Below are 19,848 nucleotides of genomic sequence, written 5' to 3' on the forward strand. Positions count from 1 at the left end.
CCGGGAGCAGCCAGGAGTGAGCTGGGAACTCCACCAGTGCCGAGGGGGCAGAGGCACAGCCGGGTCCCAGAGCTGTGGTGCCCAGAGGGAAGGGCTGGTGCCCACTGGCCCCGCTTCCCCCTCAATGAGTGAAGGGCAGAGGCACAGCTACCCCGGCCCTGCCACCCCCTCAGGGTTGGGGGTTGGTGACACTCCAGGAGGATTCACTGCCAGAGCAGCTGACGGGGTGTGGGGACAGTCCTGGGGGAGTCTGTCCCAGCACAGGGCCGGTGCAGTGTTGGTGAGGCCGCGGTTACTCACCGGCCCACCAGTGCTGTGCTCGCTCTGGCCTGAACTCACACTCACGGGGAGGAATTCTGGCAAGAACTCACACTCATGGGGAGGAATTCCAGCAAGAACTCACACTCACGGGGAGGAATTCCCAACAAGAGCCAGCTTGTGGCTGACAGCACAGCAAGGAAGCATCCCTGCTCCACCCAGTGCAGCATGGAACGCTCCAGGGGTCTGGGACAGGGAGAGTGGAATTCAACCCCCTTCCCAGCACAGGGCTTGGCCACTGACTCCCCCATCACCCCCCGAAACAAGGGATTTTGGGGAGCCCCAGGACCCCAGACAGAGATGAGGCAAAACCTGGTTCTACAAAAGGATTGAATTATTTATAGAATAGAAAAAATCGTGAGGGCATCTCATTCTCGAAGCCCTCACGAGGCAGCACAGGGATGGCTCCGGGCACTGAGGGAGCAGCCCATGGGCAGGACGAGGCCAAGTTGCAGTGACAGAAGCCATCCCAGGCATCCAGGTTGGCAGGGAGGTGCCCAGGATGCTCAGGGATGTGCCCTGGGCAGGCACTGTCCCCTCACAGCGCAGCGATGGCCTTGGCGGCGACGCGGCGGCCCAGGGGCAGGCTGAGGTCAGTGATGGCCAGCACGATTTTGGGGCTGGACATGGTGGACACCTTCACCAGCTCCGAAACCTGCCCGGGGGCACAGGAGAAGCACAGTGAGTGTCCCCAGAGATGGAGACAGGTAAGGCAGGCTGCAGGACCCCCAGATGTGCCCCTGTCCCGTGGGACCCCAGCACACCCCCGAGCAGGGACAGGGGTGTCACAGCCACAGGGCTCACCATGGTGAAGGGCATGAACTGGAGGATGCTCCCACGGCTGCCCTGCTCCAGGCACTCCACACACTCCTCCATGAACCACTGGACAAACTGGGTGTGGGTGCCGGCTGTCTTGGCCCCCAGGATGGAAGAGATGAGCAGGAAGAGGTTTGCTGTGGGGACAGGAACAGATCAACAATCAGGTCAGTTCTGGGGGGCTGGGGGTGGTCCACACCCTCCCACTGGTGCCCCAGCCTGGCTGGATGTGACCCCACAGACCCATCCCCACCTTACCCAGCACGCGGTTGAGCGGGTCCCTCATGCTGACGGTGTGGAGCTGGGAAGCAGAGAGTGAGCTGCTCATGGAGCGATCTGTGGGCAGCAGAACAGGAGTCAGGAACAGCCTCTTGGCTGTGCCAGTGTGCCCACCCTGGCCAGCTCTAGCCACTCAAGGTGACCCAGCTCCAGGAGGGGCTTTGCCACAAGTGATCCTGTGGAGTGGAAGATGTTTGGGCCCCACATACCCCAACTGAGTCTGTGCCACTGGGGCACCCCAGAAACACAGCACAGTCTGTGCCACGTCCCCCCTGCCAGCCCCCACAGAGCCAAGAGCCCGGGGGGGATCTCCAGGCTGCTCCCAGGGGATGTCAGGATCAGGAGAGAGGAAGAGCAGCAACACACACGTTGCACATCCTGTGTGAGAGCCAGATGTTCAACAGCTGCACAGCAGCTCTGCAATCTCACTGTCAGGGTGCAGTCCAGCTACCAGAGCTGAGGCACGTCCAAATCTAGCAGCAAATCCCGGGATAGACCAGGGGGCTTGAGCTGCCCCCAGTTGGGCGCTTCTGTAGGAGGAACTGGGCCAGCTCCGCTCCAACAGGATGAAAATGCCCTGGGAAGGCTCTTGTGCAGACCCCATGGTCCACAGCTCCTGCCCAAACCAGCAGGACCCACCTTGTGTTGCTCTTGAGGATGCTCACCAAAAAAAGAAAGCCCTCCCACACTTTTCTCATGGAATCACATGAGTTATGTGGCCGCTGCAGGAAGCAGTGTTTCCACATCACTGCAGAAAACAGCCCAAAAAAGTCCTGAATGTCACTGGGAAGAGGTGGGACTGCCTCAGGAGTTAAAAAAAGATAAGTGAGATAAAGGGAAAAGCCCATATTTCGACAGTAAAGAAACCAGAGGTCAATGGATGTGTCGAAAACTAATAACTGAAGAGCACATTCGGGATAAGGGGAGAAACAATGACCAGGAAAGGTCCTGACTCACTGCCCAGGAGTGTGGACAATGCACATGGGAGCCATGACAGCACCCGCCAGGCAGGACATGGACCACCAGAGCTGTCGCAACCTGTGACACCACAGGGACACAGATGTGTTCCAAGGCTCTGCTCACAGAACTGGAATGTCAGGATTTGGCCTCAGACACCAGGAATGTCACCTCCAGCTCTGGTCCCACACAGGGTGGCTGGGGGGACATGGCTCTCAAAGCCCCCCTGAGCCCCTCGGGTGTGGGGTGCTGGGCTGGGGGGCACCAGCATGGAGAGAAGGTGTAACCTCACCCCTTGAAGTTGTTCAGATCAGAGAAATAAAGAGTTTTGCCTTTCCCTTTTCCAGGATAACTGAAATAACACTTGAGGGCTCTAAATCCTCACCCGGCCAGTTTGGGAAGGGAAGGGGTTTTGCTCAAATACACATTTCACACCCAAAAAGAACAGCAAGGCAGGATGGTGCCCTCCCAGGAGCCACCCCCACCCCATTCCCCACACTTACTGGGGCTGGAGAGGATGTTGGAATCCTCCTCGTTGGAGCTCAGCAGGCGCATGAGCTTGGAGGGCTGCGTGTCGTCCAGCGGGAACAGGCTGATGTAATCCTGGGGGAAAGAAAGAGGGGGTTCAGCCCCACCAGCCCCTCGCTGAGGGGGGTGTCCTGGCCCACCCTGAGCCCAGGACCATGATCTCTGATCACTCACAGCATCCCAACCTGGGCAGGACACATCCAGACCAGCTCATTACAGCCCCTTCTTCAGGAAAGAGAAGGAAAACCTTGGATTTTAAGGTCAAAAGACCTCAGAGAGCCCAGAGAAGCTGGGCAGGGAGTCTGGTCTAACCCACCCACTCCTGCCACCCTCCCCTCCCCAGGACACTGCTGCTTTTGGGCACAAAGAGCCCCCAGCCAACCCCTGCTCCACACCAGACACACCTCGATGTCCTCCCGGTGCCGCTTCTTCTGCCGGGCCGAGGCCTGGCCCTTGTTGTGGGAGGAGTAGGAGCTCAGGGCACACCACACAGAGAGCCTGGGGACAGAGCAGGGACACAGCCAGGTGCTGCCAGCCCACCTGAGATGAGGTGTGAGCCCAGGGATGGGACACAGCAGGTCCCACCTCAGAGGGGGACAGCAGGGAATGGACTCAGAGTGGGAACTGCCAGCACTGTGCCAGGCACAGGGAGGGATTTGAGCGTCTGGGACCTCCACCCCAGCATCTCCCCACCTCCCCAGCCAGGCTCCCCCAGGGACAGAGTCTCCCGTGGGTCTGAGGTCTTACTTGGCCAGGGCCTTCCCGGGGGGGTCCATGAGGGTGTGCCACTTGGAGGAGTCTGTCAGTAGGTTGGGCAGGATGTGGCCCAGCAGCGTCAGCGTCAGCTGCTGCATGTCCAGGCAGAAGATGGCATAGAGCAGCTCCACGGCCCGCAGGGTGTGCTCCTTCCGTGTCTCCTTCAGCAGCTCCTGCAGGGAGGAGGGCAGGGAGGATGGGGACACGGGCAGGGCTGGGCCTGCCCCCTCCCCTCCAGTGCCCAGCAGTCAGCCCAGGGACACCGAGGGCACTGGGAGCACAGACCACACCCAGCATTCCCTCCGTGGCACTGGGGGTCCCTCCTGCCCCCCCATACCTTGACCAGGTTGTTGCAGAACCAGTAGACCCCCCCCATGTGCAGCAGGGTGTCGAAGATGTGGATGGAGCGGCTGTCGACCCAGCCCTTCTCCAGCACCTTGGTGAACACGCTGGTCAGCACCTCCTTGATGGGCTTCTTGGGGGGCAGGAGATTCCAGTAGGGAATGGTGTCCATGCCCGTGGAAGGGAACTTGATCTGCGTGGCCGTTTGCTGCAGGACGTCGGCGCACATGTGCTCCAGGATGGAGCTCATGATCACCACGCTGCAGAGGAGAGACGGGATCAGGAGGGAACTGGGAAGGGGGGCAGGAGACACGGCACTGGGAAGGGGAAGCAGGGCAGGGAACGGCATGGCAGTGGGAGGCAGGAGCAGGGCAGGGACAGGCTGTGCCCCAGCTCACCGCTCGTTGTAGAACTGGAGCGTGTTCTCCCCGTACAGGGGGGTCGCGAGCTGCCGGATCATCTGCAGGGACTTCTCCCGCTCGTCCAGGCCCAGCATGCGGACGTGGGCCACCAGCCAGGCCACGGCACACACTGCCATGCTGCACACCTTCCCCTTGATGTTGTCCGTGATTTTCTAGGAGAGGAGATGGAGCAGAGGATGAGCACAGACGGGTGGATGCTCAGGAATCGCCTCCCAGGGCCGTGGGTCCCAACTGCGGGGTCCAAGCCCTTCCCTCCTCCATGGGTGACATTGTCCCTGCCAGTCCCACTGCCAGCCAGTGGGTCAGGGCAGCATCAAAGGGCTGAAGCCACATCAGTTCCCCCCTCCCAAGTCTCAGTGAGCTCCACGGCAGCTGCAGGAGAACAGGGGACCCTGGAGCATCTCGACCCCTGGCCCCTCCTTAGGACACAGCACAGCCCCGCTCTGCCCCCCACCAGCCCCACCTGGATGGACTCAAAGGTGAGGACACCGTTCTCCCAGGCATTGAGGATCTCCAGGATGGCAGCTGAGATGCTCAGACACACCTCGTGCCACTTCATCTGCCTGTCAGGGAAGAGGTGGGGGGTTCAGGCACGGCCACGGGGCCAGGGAAGCTGGGGTGGGGGCTCACGGGTGGGCTCTTACACCAGCTTCATCTCAGAGGAGTTGTTGAGGAGGGCGACCAGGGACTCCACCTTGGTGGAATCCGGGCGGAAGCAGGGGTGGTCGGGGTTGAGGATCTTCCCCTCCTCGGGCATGCAGGTCAGCATCCAGGTCTCGAAGAAGGGCACCTCGCCCGGAGGGTTCGAATCCGACAGGATCACCTGGAAAGGAGCCGGCACGGGGTCTGCATCCCGCAGGGACCCTGCGGGGGACCCCACCCCGGGTGAGACCCCCTCTCTGGGGTGAGACCCCCACCCTGGGGTGCTCATGGCCGGGGGAACAGCGCCGCCCTGTGGCCCGGAGGGAGAAACAGGCACTGGTCAGCCCCCAGTAAGGCACTGGTCAGCCCCCAGTAAGGCACTGGTTTCCGGTCTGTGGGCTGTGGTTTCTCCCATTACGAGAGGGCTCCCCAGGAGACCAAGGCCCAGCTCAGAGGAGGAGAGATGCCAGGCCAGGACCAGCCCTGGGGTCACCATGTCCTGCCCCAAAGGGTCCCGTGTCCCCCACCTCCATGAGCTGTGCTCAGGGTCCCCAGTGCCGGGCTCACACAGCCCAGCTGGGAGGGTCTTGGGGGGGCCACGAGCTGGGAATCCCACATGTCACTTCCTCCTCTCAGCCTGTGTCACCCAGGGGATGCTATTTTTGTCCAAAAAAAGTTTTGCACATCTGTTCAGCAGCAGCTGAGCAGGAAAGTCACAGGACTGGGACAGGGGATGAGACCTTATCGGACAGCCCCGGGCATGTCCCCCCTGCCAGGAGCCCCCTCCCTGCTCCCCAGGGCCAGCTGGGCAGGGCCCCTCTCTCCCCCTCTCCGCATTCCCAGTGTTTCAGTATCGTTTCTGCTCCCGACACACACAGATGTTGAAACTCGAAAAATTTTCACGCAACCAAAGTGCCGTTTCCCGAGCGGGGCTGAGAGTTCCTCCTCGGATGGGGGAGGGCTGACATCATCTGGCTGTGTGACCCCCCCCCCAGCCAAACAGGGCCAAACTGGAGGGGCAGCACTGGAGAAAGCCCAGGGAGCTCAGAGCCAGCCCGGGGAAGCTGCAGAAGCAGCATTCCCACCGATCCCACTGTCCACAAATGGAGCACAGTCCAAGCCCTCAGGGAGGTGACAGCCAGTCCTCCTCCACCACTTAGAGGCCATGGAGCCCCGGGGACAGATTTCCAGGTGACAGGCACTGGGTGCTGTGCCCCAGGCAGTGTGGTGGCTGCAGGGACAGTGGGGAAAGCAGGGACAGCAGGGACAGCAGGGACAGGGGCAGGCTGGCCACTAGAGGAGGCTGGCAGGCTGCAGCAGCAAGGAGGCTGTGCTGGCAAGAGCCCCTCAGAGGATCCAGCCCCACCCAGCCCCATCCATCCCCTCGGAGGATCCAGCCCCATCCATCCCCTTGCAGGATCCAGCCCCTCAGAGGATCCTTACCTCTGAGCCGTAGGTCTGGGCCACATGGCACAACATGAGGAAGGAGATGTCGAAGAGCAGGGCTCGCACTGAGCCGCTCTTGGCTGAGGGAGGAGAAACAAAGACCTTGGGGGTCTCCAGCCTCAGCACAAGGATGAAGGCAGGACCCCGCGAGTGCAGGGGCCAGGACCTGCTCCCCTCAGGCAGCTTTTGTAACCCCCCCAGTGCTTGTGTGTAAATGAGAGGATGTGCCAAGTGCCTCCCCCCACCCTGTCTGCCTCTGCTCGAGCCCCCAAAGCAGCTCTGGCCTCCTCTGGGCCACCCCCTCGCCATGGAAGGTCAGAGCACTCCACAAGTTTCATCACACACACACGGAGTCAGAGTCCTTATCTGGGCTGTGCTGACACATCACCCCTTCCAGGGAGGGAGCCAAGGGGCCCCCAGGCTCGGCTGGGGAGAGGGAGCCCTTCCCCTGCAAGCAGGGAACACCCACATTTGGGATGGACACACACGTGAGAGCAGCGGGTCCCCAGGAACTCAGAGCCCCGCTGGCACACGGCCACATGCCCCTGTGCCCCCTCCCCACCGGCACCCCCAGCCGGGCCTGGCACAGCTCAGTTCACTCTGGCCCCACAGCCAGTCCCAGTTTAATCCAGCCAGGCCCCAGAGCATCCCAGCACGTGGCAGTGGGGGGAGGCCCAGCTCAGATCCCCCCACGCACGAGCACACACGCACTTACAGATTTCTCCGGTGATTTGCTTGGTGAATTCGTTCAGCCTGCAGGGGCAGAGAGTGGCAGCGAAGCGTTATCAGTCCAACAGGCCAATTCCTACCCCTGAGACAAGTAGAGGCTGCCCCGCCTGCAGACCCCTCTCTGCACCCCATCCCAGCACAGAGGGGCAGGAGAAGCTGGGCCCAGCTCCACAGACACCCTCGAGCACCACAGGGACAAACCACCTCCTCCCTGTCTCCACTCCCTGCAGCCAAACAGGTCCGGCCACGCTGCTCGTCCCCACACCCACGGCCCTCCCCAGAGCCAGCCCTTCTGGCTGTGTGGGGGTTTTAGAGCACAGACCCCCAAACAGCTCCCCTGTGCACCCATGGGGGCTGGTGTGGGCTGAGCCCTCAGGGGAGCCCATCACACAGCCCCACGTGTGCTGTGCGTGTGCTGTAACCAGGACATGGGTGTCTGGGGACAGAAGGGACACACAGCCCTGGATCCAGGGCTCTGCCAGGGCCTTCAGCTCTCTGAACACCTCAAAACAACCTGGCTCTGATCCTCTGCCCTGTTCATGCAGAGGTAAAATGGGGTGCTGTGGGGTGCAGCCTCCCTATGATCCCAGCCCTCCCAGTGCTCCACTGGGTCAGAGGCACATCCAGCCCTGTGTGGGGGGCAGCTGGGGGGGCTGCCCACTCCCCCGTGGGCACCAGGGATGGTGCCATCCAGGTGGACACTCACTTGACAAACTTCCGAGCAAAGGATTTCAGCTTGCCCGTGGCTGCTGCCGCTGCCAGCAGCAAGTCCAGGCTCTTTCCAGACAGCATGTGACCCAGGACCCCCAGCAAGCCCTCGGGGGACTTGGAGTGATCTGCATCCATGGTCTGCAACCAAAAAAGTAAGAGGAAAGAGAAGTCACGGGGAACATGTGCTACAGAGCAGCAGTAAAACTCCAGCTTGGGGAGCAGGGACTCACAGGGTTTGGGGGAGGTGGGATGGAGCCCTCCGTGCCCCTGGTACTGGCAGAAAAACATCCCCTGTCACTGAGCAGCAGCAAAACAACCAGAGTGACACGGGGACACAGGGAGTCCCCGGGGACTGGGGGAGATGCACGTGGGGAGCGGCTGAGCGGGACGGGCAGAGCTGGCTGGGCTCAGGCTGCTGGCACTGATGACATGCCACCTGACAGCTCCTCCAGCCTCCCAGGAGGGAGGAGGGGAGCTCCTGGGATCCACGGCAGAGCATCAAAGCTGGGAGTGATTCCTCTGCTCCGCCACCCCAGCGCAGAGGGAGATCAGGCGCCTCCCAGCCACCCCAGCTGCCTGGTGCGACTGGTACTGCTGGGAAGGGGCTCTGGGGCCAAGCCCAGCCTGCCCAGCATGGCTGCAGGAGAGGACTCACCTTCAGGATGTTGGTGACAGTGGGCTCAGCCCTCAGGATGAGCCCTGGGTTTGGCTGGATGTTGGCATTCTCGGCAGATTTCAAGCACGGAGAGTTTTCCTTGTCCGCTGTCCTGAGGGACCCCAAAGAAGGGCCAGTGAGCAGGAATCCATCACCCTGCCTTCCTCCTCCCACCCACTGGCACCCTCAAGGGAAAGCCACCGCCTCAGGCCACCACCAGCTGCCACTCTGAGGGGACAGACTCTACCTGTACCCAACCTGTCACCAAAAGCAATGCCCCATTCCCCCGGGCCGCCGTGCCCCAGCCACAGCAGCTGCTCCCTCGTGCCTCCCCAAAACAAGGTGCTCCAGCCCCACTTTTGGGGGTTACCCAGACTCTGGAGGGGCTGTACCGTTTGTCGATCAGGTTGGTCTTGTTGGCCTCGGAGAGCAGCCCCTGCTTGCTGCACTCCTGCAGGAGCAGGCTTATGCAGTTGCAGCTGGAAGAGAGAGCAGAGCCCTAGCCTGAGGGACAGCATTCCTGTCACCCCAGGCAGTGCCACAGGGCAGAGGGACTCCCAGGTTGCCCTCCTGGGCCCGCTCCCACCCCTCTGAGGATGCTGCAGGGCCCAGAGCAGCTCTGGGTGTCACACAGCATCACCCACACTCAGCTGTCACACACTCGCTGCCTCGCTCATGTGGCAGCGCCAGGTCCTCAGGAAGGAGGAACTGGATCAGAAACTAAACCAGCCTTGCCAGGACCCTGCACCGAGGACAGGGTGGCTGTGGCATGGGGCCACATGTGAGCCCTGGCCACAGCAAGCACTCACTTGCAGCGCTGGTCGGCTTTGTCGAGCAGAGGGGTCAGCTTGAGCAGGAACTCAAAGGCACAGTTCACATCCTCGGTGAAATCCTGCCGAGCACAAAGCCCAGCACTCAGCCTGGTGTGCTCCCAACACACCCCCACCTCCCCCTCCCACTGCCTGCTCTTTTAGGGAAGGTTCTTGGGACACAGACCATTTCCCCACAGAGCTCCAGCCAGGCACCAGCCCCATGGTGACACAGCTCACGTGGTGACACACAGCCCCCATGGATGGCCCTCCAGACTCACCCTGTCCCCTTGGGGATACTTCTTGAGTTTAACCAGGACTTGGGGCATCTGAAAGACACGGGGCATGGTGTGACACTGGAGAAGACCCCACTCCACAGCCGGGGCCCCCCAGCAGCACCAGCCCAGACCAACACAGCTGCACAGAGCTGCTCTCCCAGCCTGGGGACAGGAACGTTTCTGGAGCAGTCTGTGCACCCAGGGGACTGGTGCCCCTGTTCCCCTCCAGAGTCCTTCCACCACCACCCAGAGCCACATTTACACATTACACCCCCTTCAACAGGCAAGGACACCTTCCACTATCCCAGGCTGCTCCAAGCCCCATCCAACCTGGCCTTGGACACTTTCAGGGATGGGGCAGCCACAGCTTCTCTGGGCAACCCGTGCCAGGGCCTCTCCCCTCACAGGGAAGAACTTCTTCCCAAAATCTAATCTAAACCTACTCACTTTCATTTCTCCTACAACACCCCAGAAAAACCAACTCCGCCAAACAAAGTGGGGCTGAGCTGAAAGGAGGCCCCTGGACAGCAAAGCTGATGTTCAGCAGGTGGCAGGAGGGCTGGGGCGGGCTCAGGTGGAGTGGGTTGGACTCTGAGGGGCACACTGTGGGGTGTGGGGGCACCCCAAGGAGCATTCTGCAGTGGGGGAGGACTAATTGCTCTGGCAGAGCTCAGGGCTCAGCAGGAGCCAGGTGTGCAGGGAAAGGGCAGTGACAGGCACAGGGCTCAGAGCAGGGCTGGGATGGGCCCTACCTTCAGGAAGGTGAAGGCTGTCCACTTGAGCTCCTCCGTGCCCTCGGGGCACTCGATGAGGCCCACAAAACAGGCCTTCCAGATCTCCAGCACGAAGAGCGGGGAGGGGATGCGCTGCAGGGCACACACACAGACCCCCTCAGTGCTGGGTTGGCAGCAAAGCACATCCCCCACCCCCCTCAGCCAAACCCTGAACCCCTGCGACGGCGTTGATGCGCTCCCGCTGCTCCCTTGGAGCAGGATCAGCACAGGCAGGCACAGCACGGAGCCCTGGCTGTGGCCCCAGGCCACCTGAGCAGGAGAACACGCTGTCACTTCTGTACCTGCATCCTCTTCACCATCATGAGCTGCTCCACCAGCGGCTGAGTCTCTCCTGTGAGGTTCATGGTCCCCTCCAGCAGCACCACGGCGTGCACGGTGGGGAACCCGGTCTTGTTCAGCTGCTCCGAGTGGACCGAGAGCATGGTGGGGATGCTGGGTGGGAGGGGACAGCTCAGGGTCACTGGGGCCCTGCAGGGACAGATTCCTGCTCCTCCTGTCCCACTCTCATTCCCTGGCCAAGCCTCTGACCTTTGCTGCCCTGTATCTCCCTGGGGCAGGACAGCCTGGAGCACCTGTGCCTGGGATCTCCAAGACCCTGGGACCTGGGAGCAGTTCCAGGGTGATAGGGAGCAGGAATAGCAGCTCTGGTGTGACCAGAGCAGCTGAGGAATGGTAAAGAGCCCCAGGTCGCCAGAGGAGCAAGCCCTGGGTCATCACTTGGCCTGTCCCCTCTCCTCTGGTCAGCCCCAGCCCACTGCCAGAGCAGGGATCCAAGCTGGAAAGGGGCAGGGAAGCAGGGAGCCAGCATGGAGAGAGGTAGGAGGCTCTCTGCCCTCAGAGCAAGGAGTTTGGGGGAGCCAGAGTGGGGCTCAGACCCATTTTGCCCCCCAGGCCCACGAAGCAGCAGCACACAGCCACCTCTTGATGAGGGACACGCAGTCGTCAGCCTGGCTCCGCACCGGGGACGTGCCGAGGTTGTTCAGGTTCTCCCCCAGCTTGACGAGGGACTGCTCCACAGTGCTCCAGGAGGCTGGGGAGGGAGGGCAGGGATTCAGCAGAGGGACAGGGACACATGGAAAAGCTGGGCAGGCTGGCTCCAAGGCCCACAGCAGCACAGAGGGGCTGAAGAGGCTGGGGGTCCCTGCTGGTGCTGCCAGCCCAAACCAACGGTCTGTGTGCCCAAATCAAGGGTCTGCGAGCCCAAGCCAAGTGTCTGTGTGCCCCCAGCAGCTCCTGCCTCAGGCCCGGCCTGGCACAGCCTCCTGGCAAGACATGGGCACAGCCGAAGGCGCGGGGCTGTGCCAGGCTGGCAGAGCACAGGGCTCGCCACGCGCCCAGGAACAGCTCACGCAGCCTCCACATTAATTCTGCTCCTCTTCCAAGGGCAGCACGGAGGGGAGGGGGCAGAGGGTGGCACGGAGCCAGGGAGGAGAGACGGTTACAGCAACAGGGCTGGAAGATGGATAGGCTTGGAGCCGCAGGGACAATGCGGCAGGAGCCGGGCAGGGGGAAGGGAGAGGTGGCAGTGCCACCTCCGCAGGGGTAGGGACATACACGTCTCCTCCAGCTTGGCGATGTGGATCAGGGCGCGGTTCTTGGTGCTGCTGAGCACCTTCTCCAGCCGCTCCAGGCACATCTTCAGCTGGTTCTCGGCCGCCGCCTGCTCCAGGGGCTCCTTCACCTTCTCGGCGTAGAAGGCGGCGCAGCGCAGGAGCCAGGTGAGGGCACTCAGCAGCGCCCGGCACAGGCTGATGCACTCCTCAGCCTTCCCGTGGCAGCTGGAAGGGGAGGAAAATGGGAATGTGCTCGCTGTGTGCTGGGAAACTGAGGCACAGACACGGGGTAGGCTGGGGAACCCAAACTCAGGTCCTGCACTCCCACCCAGCTCCTTTGCTGTAGATCCCAACCTGCTCATCCCACCAGCATTCCCGCCGTGCTGGGGGGAAGGACCCACCCCCCCACCCACCCGGTGCAGCCTCCTCGCTGGCCAACTCCACTACAGGGAAACTTTCCAACCTTCTAATCAAATTATCTTGCTAAGAGAGGCTCAGCATCGATCAGTGCTCTGCGAGAGGTGAACGCTTTCCCCTCCTGATGCACAAATCATCGGGGCCAGAAGTTTTGATCAAATTAAGCAGAGGATCAGAGCAGGCAGGAGCGGATTAAGGGCCGGCTCTGCAGTTGGCCAGCGACAGCTCCTTGTCAACATCTGTCACTGATGCATATTCATTGCTGCTGCTTCATTTCATTTCATTGAAGGGCTGCTACCTTCAGCCTTCCTCCTCCCTCTGTCCCTCTGGCCTCCCAGAAGAGGCTGTCAGGGGTTAACAGGAAGATTTCTGAGCTTTCTAAAAAAGTTTTTGTGGCCTGAATTGTCTGGACTCCCCTGGGTCCTGCAACACCAGCGGAAGAGCACGAAGCAAAACAAGGCAGCGCCTGGGGCAGCGCAGGCAGGACCAGACAGGGACATGCAGACAGGGCCTGGAAAGCTGCAGAGGGAAAGGAAACACTCCAAGGGGACAGAGACCCTCGGGCCACGGGGCTTACACCCACCCCACCTACCTGAGTGGGGCAGGAATACCACAGCAAGGTTTATCCCAGAGTAGGGGCAGGGGCTTCCTGCAGCTTCCCATGAAGCTGGTGGGGTTTGGATTCCCTCTGCTCTCCCCTTGCTGGCAGCAACTTGGGAATGGGAGCTGGAGGGGGAATTTGCCCTTAACTGCCAGGGTGAGTATCCTGGGATCAGCCAGCCCCCACCAGCTCCCAGTGCTGCCCATGGCACAGCCAGGATCGAGGTGGCAGCACTGGAACAGTCACGTCATACCTGAGGCGGTCACAGAACATGTCCATGATCTCCAGCAGCGACTGGACACACAGATCCCGGGAGAAGTCATCGAACTAGAGCAGGGGAACACGAAGGGATTTCAGATGGGGGCTGCCCAGCTCTGGTAGCTCCCAAAACACCCTCAAGCCCTCCCTCCAGGGCTGGGCCGGGCGCTGCGGCCGCAGGACACTCGCCCTGGCAGCCACCCAGAAGCCACTTGAATGAGAAGTAGGTCAGGGTTGTCTGTCGGCCAGGTCATGCCCTCCCGGGGTGGCAGGGCCGGGGCCGGGCTTTCTCCGCAGCCTCGGGCCGGGGCTGTGCTGCCCTGACGCCGCGGTGGTGGCCGGGCGCCAGCCCCCTGCCCACCCCCGGCCCGGCAGGGCTGGCAGCGCCAACAGCCCGGCTGGCCGCGGGGCTGGGGGGCGGGGGGCGGCAGAAGCGCGGTCCCCCCCTCCTCCCGGAGCAGATGGGGAGCCCCGCCGGGCCGGAGCTTGCCCGCAGCTCTGCGCTGGGCCCACGCTGAGCTGAAGGAGGAAGGCTCGGCTCTCAAGGTCAGCGCTGTGCCCGCCCTCCAAACGGGCAGCGATGCGGGACCGGGGGAACGGCGACGAGCCCGCGCTCTTCGGAGCAGAGCTGTGGGTGGGCTCGGCTCTACCCCATGCCGGGAGTGCACCCATCCTGCCGGATCGGTGCTGAGCCTGCTGGAGGGGTCTCCACCTCGCCAGGCCTTCATGGCACAGCTCCGAATTCAGCCTGGGGCCCCCCAAAACAGCCCTGGCTGCCAGCGCTGCTCTCCTCTCATCCCCACAACAACAAGAAGGTGAGGGGGGAGAAATTATTCTCCTTCAGATTGTTTTTCCTTCAGATCAGAAGTGACCCTGACAAGGCAGAGGGTGGGGGGGCCTGAGGTGACCCTGGCAAGGCAGGGAGCCTGACAAAACTTGTGAGGGGCTTCCCAACACCAAGCAGAGGCAGCCATGGCTTATCCCCATGGAAGCAGCATGGGGACACTGAACACCCATGGGAAGCCACAACTGAGCACGGCCTGTGGCCGCAGCAGCGTGGCCCCGGTGCTGGCAGCTCCTCCACGGCCGGCTCCGCTCCCCACGGCACTGCCAGAGCCGCTGGCTGCGGCGGGATGTGGTTTCCGGTGGCCAGGCTGGGGTTACACACAGAGCAGGAGCCTGCCAGGCCCCCCAGGGCAGAGGGATGAGGCGTTCACACCCCCAAAACCCTGCAGGACCCGCAGCAGCCCATCCCCAGCAGGGACAGGAAGGGCTCGGGTGCTAATCCGTGCCGGCTGCCCACTGCTGACTCAGCCCAGGACGTCGCCTTCCACTTGACCTATATTTGGTGGGAGTTGTGGGGAGGGAAAGGGATTCGTGGGTTGTGGGTAGAGAGCACCTGCCCGAGCCGTACCTTGCTGATGGCCGTCAGCACCGTGGAATAGGACACCATCTACAACACACAAAGCCAAAACAAGCGCGGTGTCACACGGGGGCCGTGCCAGCGCCGCGCTCGTTGCCGAGGAACGGCAAGGTCAGGGCACGGCCCCGCTGCCTGTCACCGCAGACGGGGCTGGGGCCGGGGCGCTGACCCGGCACAAATCCAAACAGACATTTTTAGGTGATCGCTGATGTGTTTCACACAAACTTTAGGCGATATTAAACGCCGGGATGTGGAAGCGCGGAGCTCACGGCGAGTGCGGAGGCTCTCGGGGGGCAGAATTCCCACCCCGGGCGGTGGCAGAGGCTATTTATGGAAACATCCCCGCCTGGGGCACGCGCTGAGCCCTCCTCCACCCGCCCCAGCTCTGGAAAGGCTCAGGTGGGGGACTTGGGGTGTCTGCCCAGCCCAGGACAGGCTCAGATGGGGAATTTGGGGTGTCTGCCCACCACCAGCATCCCAGTTTCTTTGTTAACCTCGCTGGGGCTGGGAGGTGTCCCACAGTAGTGCCAGTAGGTCCTTACCTGGGAGCTGATGGCATATTTCAAGTAGGACAAGATGAGTGGGTTTGGGGATGGCCCGATCATGGCCTGTTCCAGGAGAGCCTCTGCAAGGAAAGAGAGGGGCCGGGGGGTCCCAGGTCAGCATGTGGGGACACAGGTACACACAGACACACTGCTCTGCCCTCACCCCAGAGTGAAGCTGGCAAAGCCCAACCGTGCCAACCACAGTGACTCCGCACCACTTTTCCCCAAAATTCACTGAATCCCACAACTTTCTAATCCCCGATGGCACAAGCCAGTGAATAATTCAGGCTTAGCCTCCTGCTAACTCAGCTCTCCCAGGCACTCTGGCCCCAAAACTGCGCCTGCTGCTCTCTGAACACATTCCCCTCCCTCCCACCTCCTGCCCCGCAGCCTCCACTGAGTGGCTTTTGCGCGGGCACCCAGGGCTGAGCTCGGGGCTGCCAGTCCCCTGCGCTGGGCCCGGCCCTGCCCGTCTGGCCCTCGGTGGCCCGAGGGGCTCTGCCCGTCCCATCTGCTCAGCCAAGCCTTTAATTGCCCATTTGAGCCATGGCAGAGCGCAGGAAGCACCTCCCCGAGCAGGCCCCGGGCTGTGGCTCGGGCTGCAAGTAGGTCAGAGCACCCAGATGTAAAAGGGGGAGCAGCAGCCGGGTGGGAAGTTGTCGCCCCAAAGCCGAGGAGGAGCCGCCGGCGGATCCCGAGCGCGGGAGCAGGAGACTCCCTGGGTCTCGCTCCAAGGCTCAGACCCGGGCCAAGAGCGTCTGGGATGAGGACAGAAGGTGGTGGCAGCCGTCCCCTCCCCAGCCCAGCCCAGAGTGCCACCACGAGCCAGCCACATGCTGCTCCCCGCTGCAGACGTGTCAGCAGCGATCTGCCGGCCCTGCCGTGAGCCCGGCAGCCCGTGCCAGCTTTCCCTCCTTTGTACTTCCAAAGCTGAAAGGCACAAGCTTAGGGAAGGACAGCTCCGGGCACTGTGGTGAGGAAGGGAGCTGCTGTTCCAGCCATGGGGGCCTCGGGAATAGGCTCCCCCTGTGTGCTCGGAGTCGGGGTTGGCATCCTGCCTTTGGGGCTCCCAAAAGGAAAAGGGGACATGGCTCCTTCCCCTCCTGGTATATGGGCTGCCCCCAACAAAGCCTGGGCTGCTGAGCCTTCCCCTGGCTGAGTGTGGGCCAGGAGAAACCTGTTCCTACAGAAATCATAGGGAATTACCATCTCTAGCCCTGTTTTTGGGGATACGCAGACGAGCCCACGCCAAGCACCCCACAGGCCCTGCTGCCAGCAGAGCAGGAGCTGGTGCCACCAGGGTGGGAACAGGCACCAGGGAGCCCCAGGGACCAGCTGGGCAGCAGCAGGAATGGCCCTCCAGCCAACCACCCCCACACCCAGCAAATCCATCCAAAGCAAATCCATCTCCCCACAGCCACAGCTCCTGCTCGGCCCCTCCAGCCCCACATCAGAGGGGACAAACCCAGCCAGAGCAGCTCAGGGTGTGACAAAACCCAGACACTGTCAGAAAATCCACTGGGAGGGTGGAGAGAGGGGAAAAATATCCACTGGGGAAAGATTTCCCCCTTGGAAGCATGAGATCTGCTGCCTATGTGGGGCTGGTTCCCTTTAAAACCCCCAGAGCAGCGATTCCTGGCTCTGTTTATTTATCCAGGGACGTGCTGCACAGGGAAAATCCCAGCACCAAATTTCTATAATTAGCAGGAGAGCCTGGCAAATCTTTAAACCAAAGGTCCCAGCCTTTGGCAGGATTTGTGTGAAATGCCCTTGAACTGGACTGGGAAAAGGAACCCCCCCCTAGCCAGAGTGGGAAGCAGCCTTGGGAGCAGCAGCTGGCTCCTGTGCAGGGAAAGAACCAGGGAATCAGGGAATCATTAAGGCTGGAAAGACCTCGAGCATCACCGAGTCCAACCTTTAACCCAGCACTGCCATGTCACCACTAGTCCGTGCCACATCCACATGTTTCTAAACCCTTCTAGGGATGGTGACTCCACCACAGCCTGTTCCAATGCCTGACCACCTTTTCTATGAAGAAATCTCCCCTAATATCCAGTCTAATCCCCTCCTGGCAAAACTCAGTCCCAAAAGCCAGGCTGCATGGACTCCTGAACCCTCACAGGGAGAAAAAGGAGGGGAATGACCCCAAAACGGATCCAAAGGGCTGGGGGAACACTCAGGAATGGGCTAAAGGGGTTGGAAAAAAGCATTTTGGCATGAAAAGTAGTGTGGGAAAGGGGGTGGAGGGGCCCAAAATGCAACAGGGACCTCCAAAATACCCTTGTCTGCAGCCCAGAGGGTTGACACCCCAAAACCCACCCCCAGAACACCTCTGTGTGCCCAGTGAGGAGGGGAAAGCCCCCCAGCCCCCCGGACCTGCCAGGTTGAGGATGTCCCAGGTAGCTCCGCGGGGGAAGAACCGCTTCATGTTTATGGCCCATTGGTAGTCGCTCCATCGCTCCTTCCAGGCCTGAAGGATGGCCTGCTTCAGGTTCACCACCTTCATGGTCACCCTGCGGACGGAGAGCTCAGGGGGGACGGAGCCCTCTCCCCCACCGGGAAGGGCAGAGCGGGCCCGAGGGGCAGGGGGCCCGGCGGGGAGCGCGGCCCAGTGGCTCCGGGGGGGCACGGCCGAGGGGCCCGCCCTCTCCCCGGGGCCGGGGGGTGCTCGGGGGCGCTCGGAGCCGCCCCAGTGCCCACAGGTCCCGCCGCTCCCCCCTCGGCCCTCACCGTGTCCCGGCGCCGCCGAGCGCCTCCCTTAGCGCCTGGGCACCGCCATGGCGGCACCTGCCAACAAGCCGCGCGCTGATTGGGCAGCAGGGCACTCCGGGCGCGGGGGGTGATGGGAGTTGTAGTTCGAGAGGGGCTGGGGCGGGAGCGGGGGTGGAAACGGGGGGCGGGGGTGGAAATAGCAGGAGTGAGTGTGCAAATACGGGTGGGGCGTGCAGACATGGAGTGTGTGAAAACAAGGTGGGTGGAGCAGGGTTTGAGTGTGAAAAATTGGGTTGTGCAAACGGGGTGAGTGTGAAAACGGGGGGGTGACTGTGCAGGCGGGGGGAGGGAGAAAACAGGAGGGTGGGTGTGAAAACTGGGAGGGGGCAAACACGGAGGTGTGGGTGTGAAAACGGAGGGGGTTGTGCAAACGTGGGGGTGAGTGTGCAAACACAGGAGCGAGTGTGCAAACCCGGGATTGGCAAACAAGGGGGTGCAAGACAGGGTGTAACTGGATGAGTGTGCAAACGGATACCCACGTGTGGGAGGGCAGGCGTGCACACAGGCACGCGTGTGTGAGCTGCCTTCCCTCCCCCACGCGTGTGTGTGCACCCAGGGCCACGTGTGCACCCAGACACGTCTGAAGATGCGCGGGGAGCGTGCGTGTTCCTGCACACGTGTGCACACGCAGACACGCGTGTGCTCCTGTGTGCAGACAGGGGCCCATGGGCAGGGTGCACACAGGTACCTGTGCATGGGTGCAAACACACGCAGGTGTGCACACGTGCGTGCCTGCACGTGTGTGATCAGAGGTGTGTGCACAGACACGTGTGTGCTCCCGTGTGCGGGCAGACATGCGTGGGCAGGGTGCACACACCTCCACACAGGTACCCACCTGGATACACACACACACACACACACACAGGTGTGCACAGGAGTGTACTGCAGACACACGCGTGTGCACACACGTGTCACAGCCATGGGCTTGGGCTGCCCACCCACCCCTTCCCTGCAGCACCAGCAGCTAAAAATATCCCCAGGGACGGTGCCAGCCGTCGCCATGGCAACGGGAGGATGGGGAGCAGGGCTGGGGGGGGGCAGCCCCCTGGAACCCCCATCCCCTCAGGACCCCCAGGATCCCAACACCCCCAGAACCCCCAAAATGTGCCCAGCAGCCCCCCAGCAGCCCCAACACCCCACAACCCTCAGCACCCCAGAACCCCCAGCCCCCTAACACCCTACAACCCCCAGCACCCCCACAACACTCCCAGCTCCCCAAAACCCCCAGTACCCCCCGAACACCCCAGGGGAGCCCCACACCTCTCAGGAGCAGGGTGAAGCCCCCCAGGGTGCCAGGGTGGGAGCCCAGTCACCCACTGCCCCCCCGGCCCTGCCCGGGGGGGGGCTCCACGGCCCCTTAATTCCCCGGTTAATCATTCATGGGGCCGGGGCGCAGCAAATCCCCCCGCGCCGGGGCTGGGATTAGGCGGGCGAGCGGCTGCCCAGCCGGCGAGGGGCCCCGGCAGCGGGGGGGTCCCACCGGGGGGGGGCCCTGTCCATGAGGAGGGATTTCCTGTGCCGGGGGGGGGGCCCACTCTCCGCAGCTGGCGGGGGAACAAACACCACGGGGGTCTCCGGGCAGGAGGGGACCAGAGGAGCTTCCCTGACAGCCCCCGCAGCACAGCACCCCCAAACCCTGGGGGGCAGGGGATGCTGCCCTGGTGGGGTAGGGGGGCAGTGGGGGGGTGCTTGGGGGGTCGCAGCCCCCCGGGGCACTGGGGGGGCGGCCAGGCAGGGGGAAGGCGTCGAGGCCTCGGCGCCTTGGCAGGACGCCCCGGCACAGCTGCCTCCGGCCCG

The 19,848-nt window shown here is 62.5% G+C and overlaps 1 protein-coding gene across 1 annotated transcript; it reads right to left on the minus strand.

The window, feature by feature from the left end:
• Window positions 1–631: 631 nt before the first annotated feature.
• MED24 (mediator complex subunit 24) lies at window positions 632–18,048 on the minus strand. Its single transcript, XM_027746550.2, has 26 exons — window positions 18,010–18,048; window positions 17,656–17,792; window positions 15,277–15,359; window positions 14,726–14,764; window positions 13,307–13,380; window positions 12,037–12,260; window positions 11,401–11,512; window positions 10,764–10,914; window positions 10,441–10,554; window positions 9,692–9,739; window positions 9,411–9,493; window positions 8,994–9,080; window positions 8,602–8,713; window positions 7,942–8,084; window positions 7,222–7,259; window positions 6,504–6,586; window positions 5,063–5,241; window positions 4,882–4,981; window positions 4,395–4,570; window positions 3,992–4,256; window positions 3,646–3,827; window positions 3,303–3,396; window positions 2,874–2,973; window positions 1,393–1,470; window positions 1,123–1,271; window positions 632–973 (listed from the first exon to the last, which is right to left on the minus strand). Exons 2-26 carry the CDS (start codon window positions 17,783–17,785, stop codon window positions 857–859), a joined length of 2,961 nt encoding a protein of 986 aa, XP_027602351.1. The 5' UTR covers window positions 17,786–17,792; window positions 18,010–18,048; the 3' UTR covers window positions 632–856.
• Between the last annotated feature and the right edge of the window lie 1,800 nt (window positions 18,049–19,848).

This window comes from Pipra filicauda, unplaced genomic scaffold (genome assembly GCF_003945595.2).
Source record: "Pipra filicauda isolate LSUMZ 115617 unplaced genomic scaffold, ASM394559v2 scaffold579_size272245_pilon, whole genome shotgun sequence".
Taxonomy (NCBI): domain Eukaryota; kingdom Metazoa; phylum Chordata; class Aves; order Passeriformes; family Pipridae; genus Pipra; species Pipra filicauda.

What these genes read in the sequence shown, in the direction of transcription:
- MED24 (XM_027746550.2), bottom strand. Translation starts at nt 17,785, where the DNA reads ATGAAGGTGGTGAACCTGAAGCAGGCCATCCTTCAGGCCTGGAAGGAG. An exon ending in AAAGCCGACCAGCGCTGCAA is followed by an intron (nt 9,081 to 9,410) that starts GTGAGTGCTTGC and finishes TCTCTCTTCCAG; the next exon opens with CTGCAACTGCATAAGCCTGC. An exon ending in TCACCTTTGAGTCCATCCAG is followed by an intron (nt 4,571 to 4,881) that starts GTGGGGCTGGTG and finishes CTCCTCTCCTAG; the next exon opens with AAAATCACGGACAACATCAA.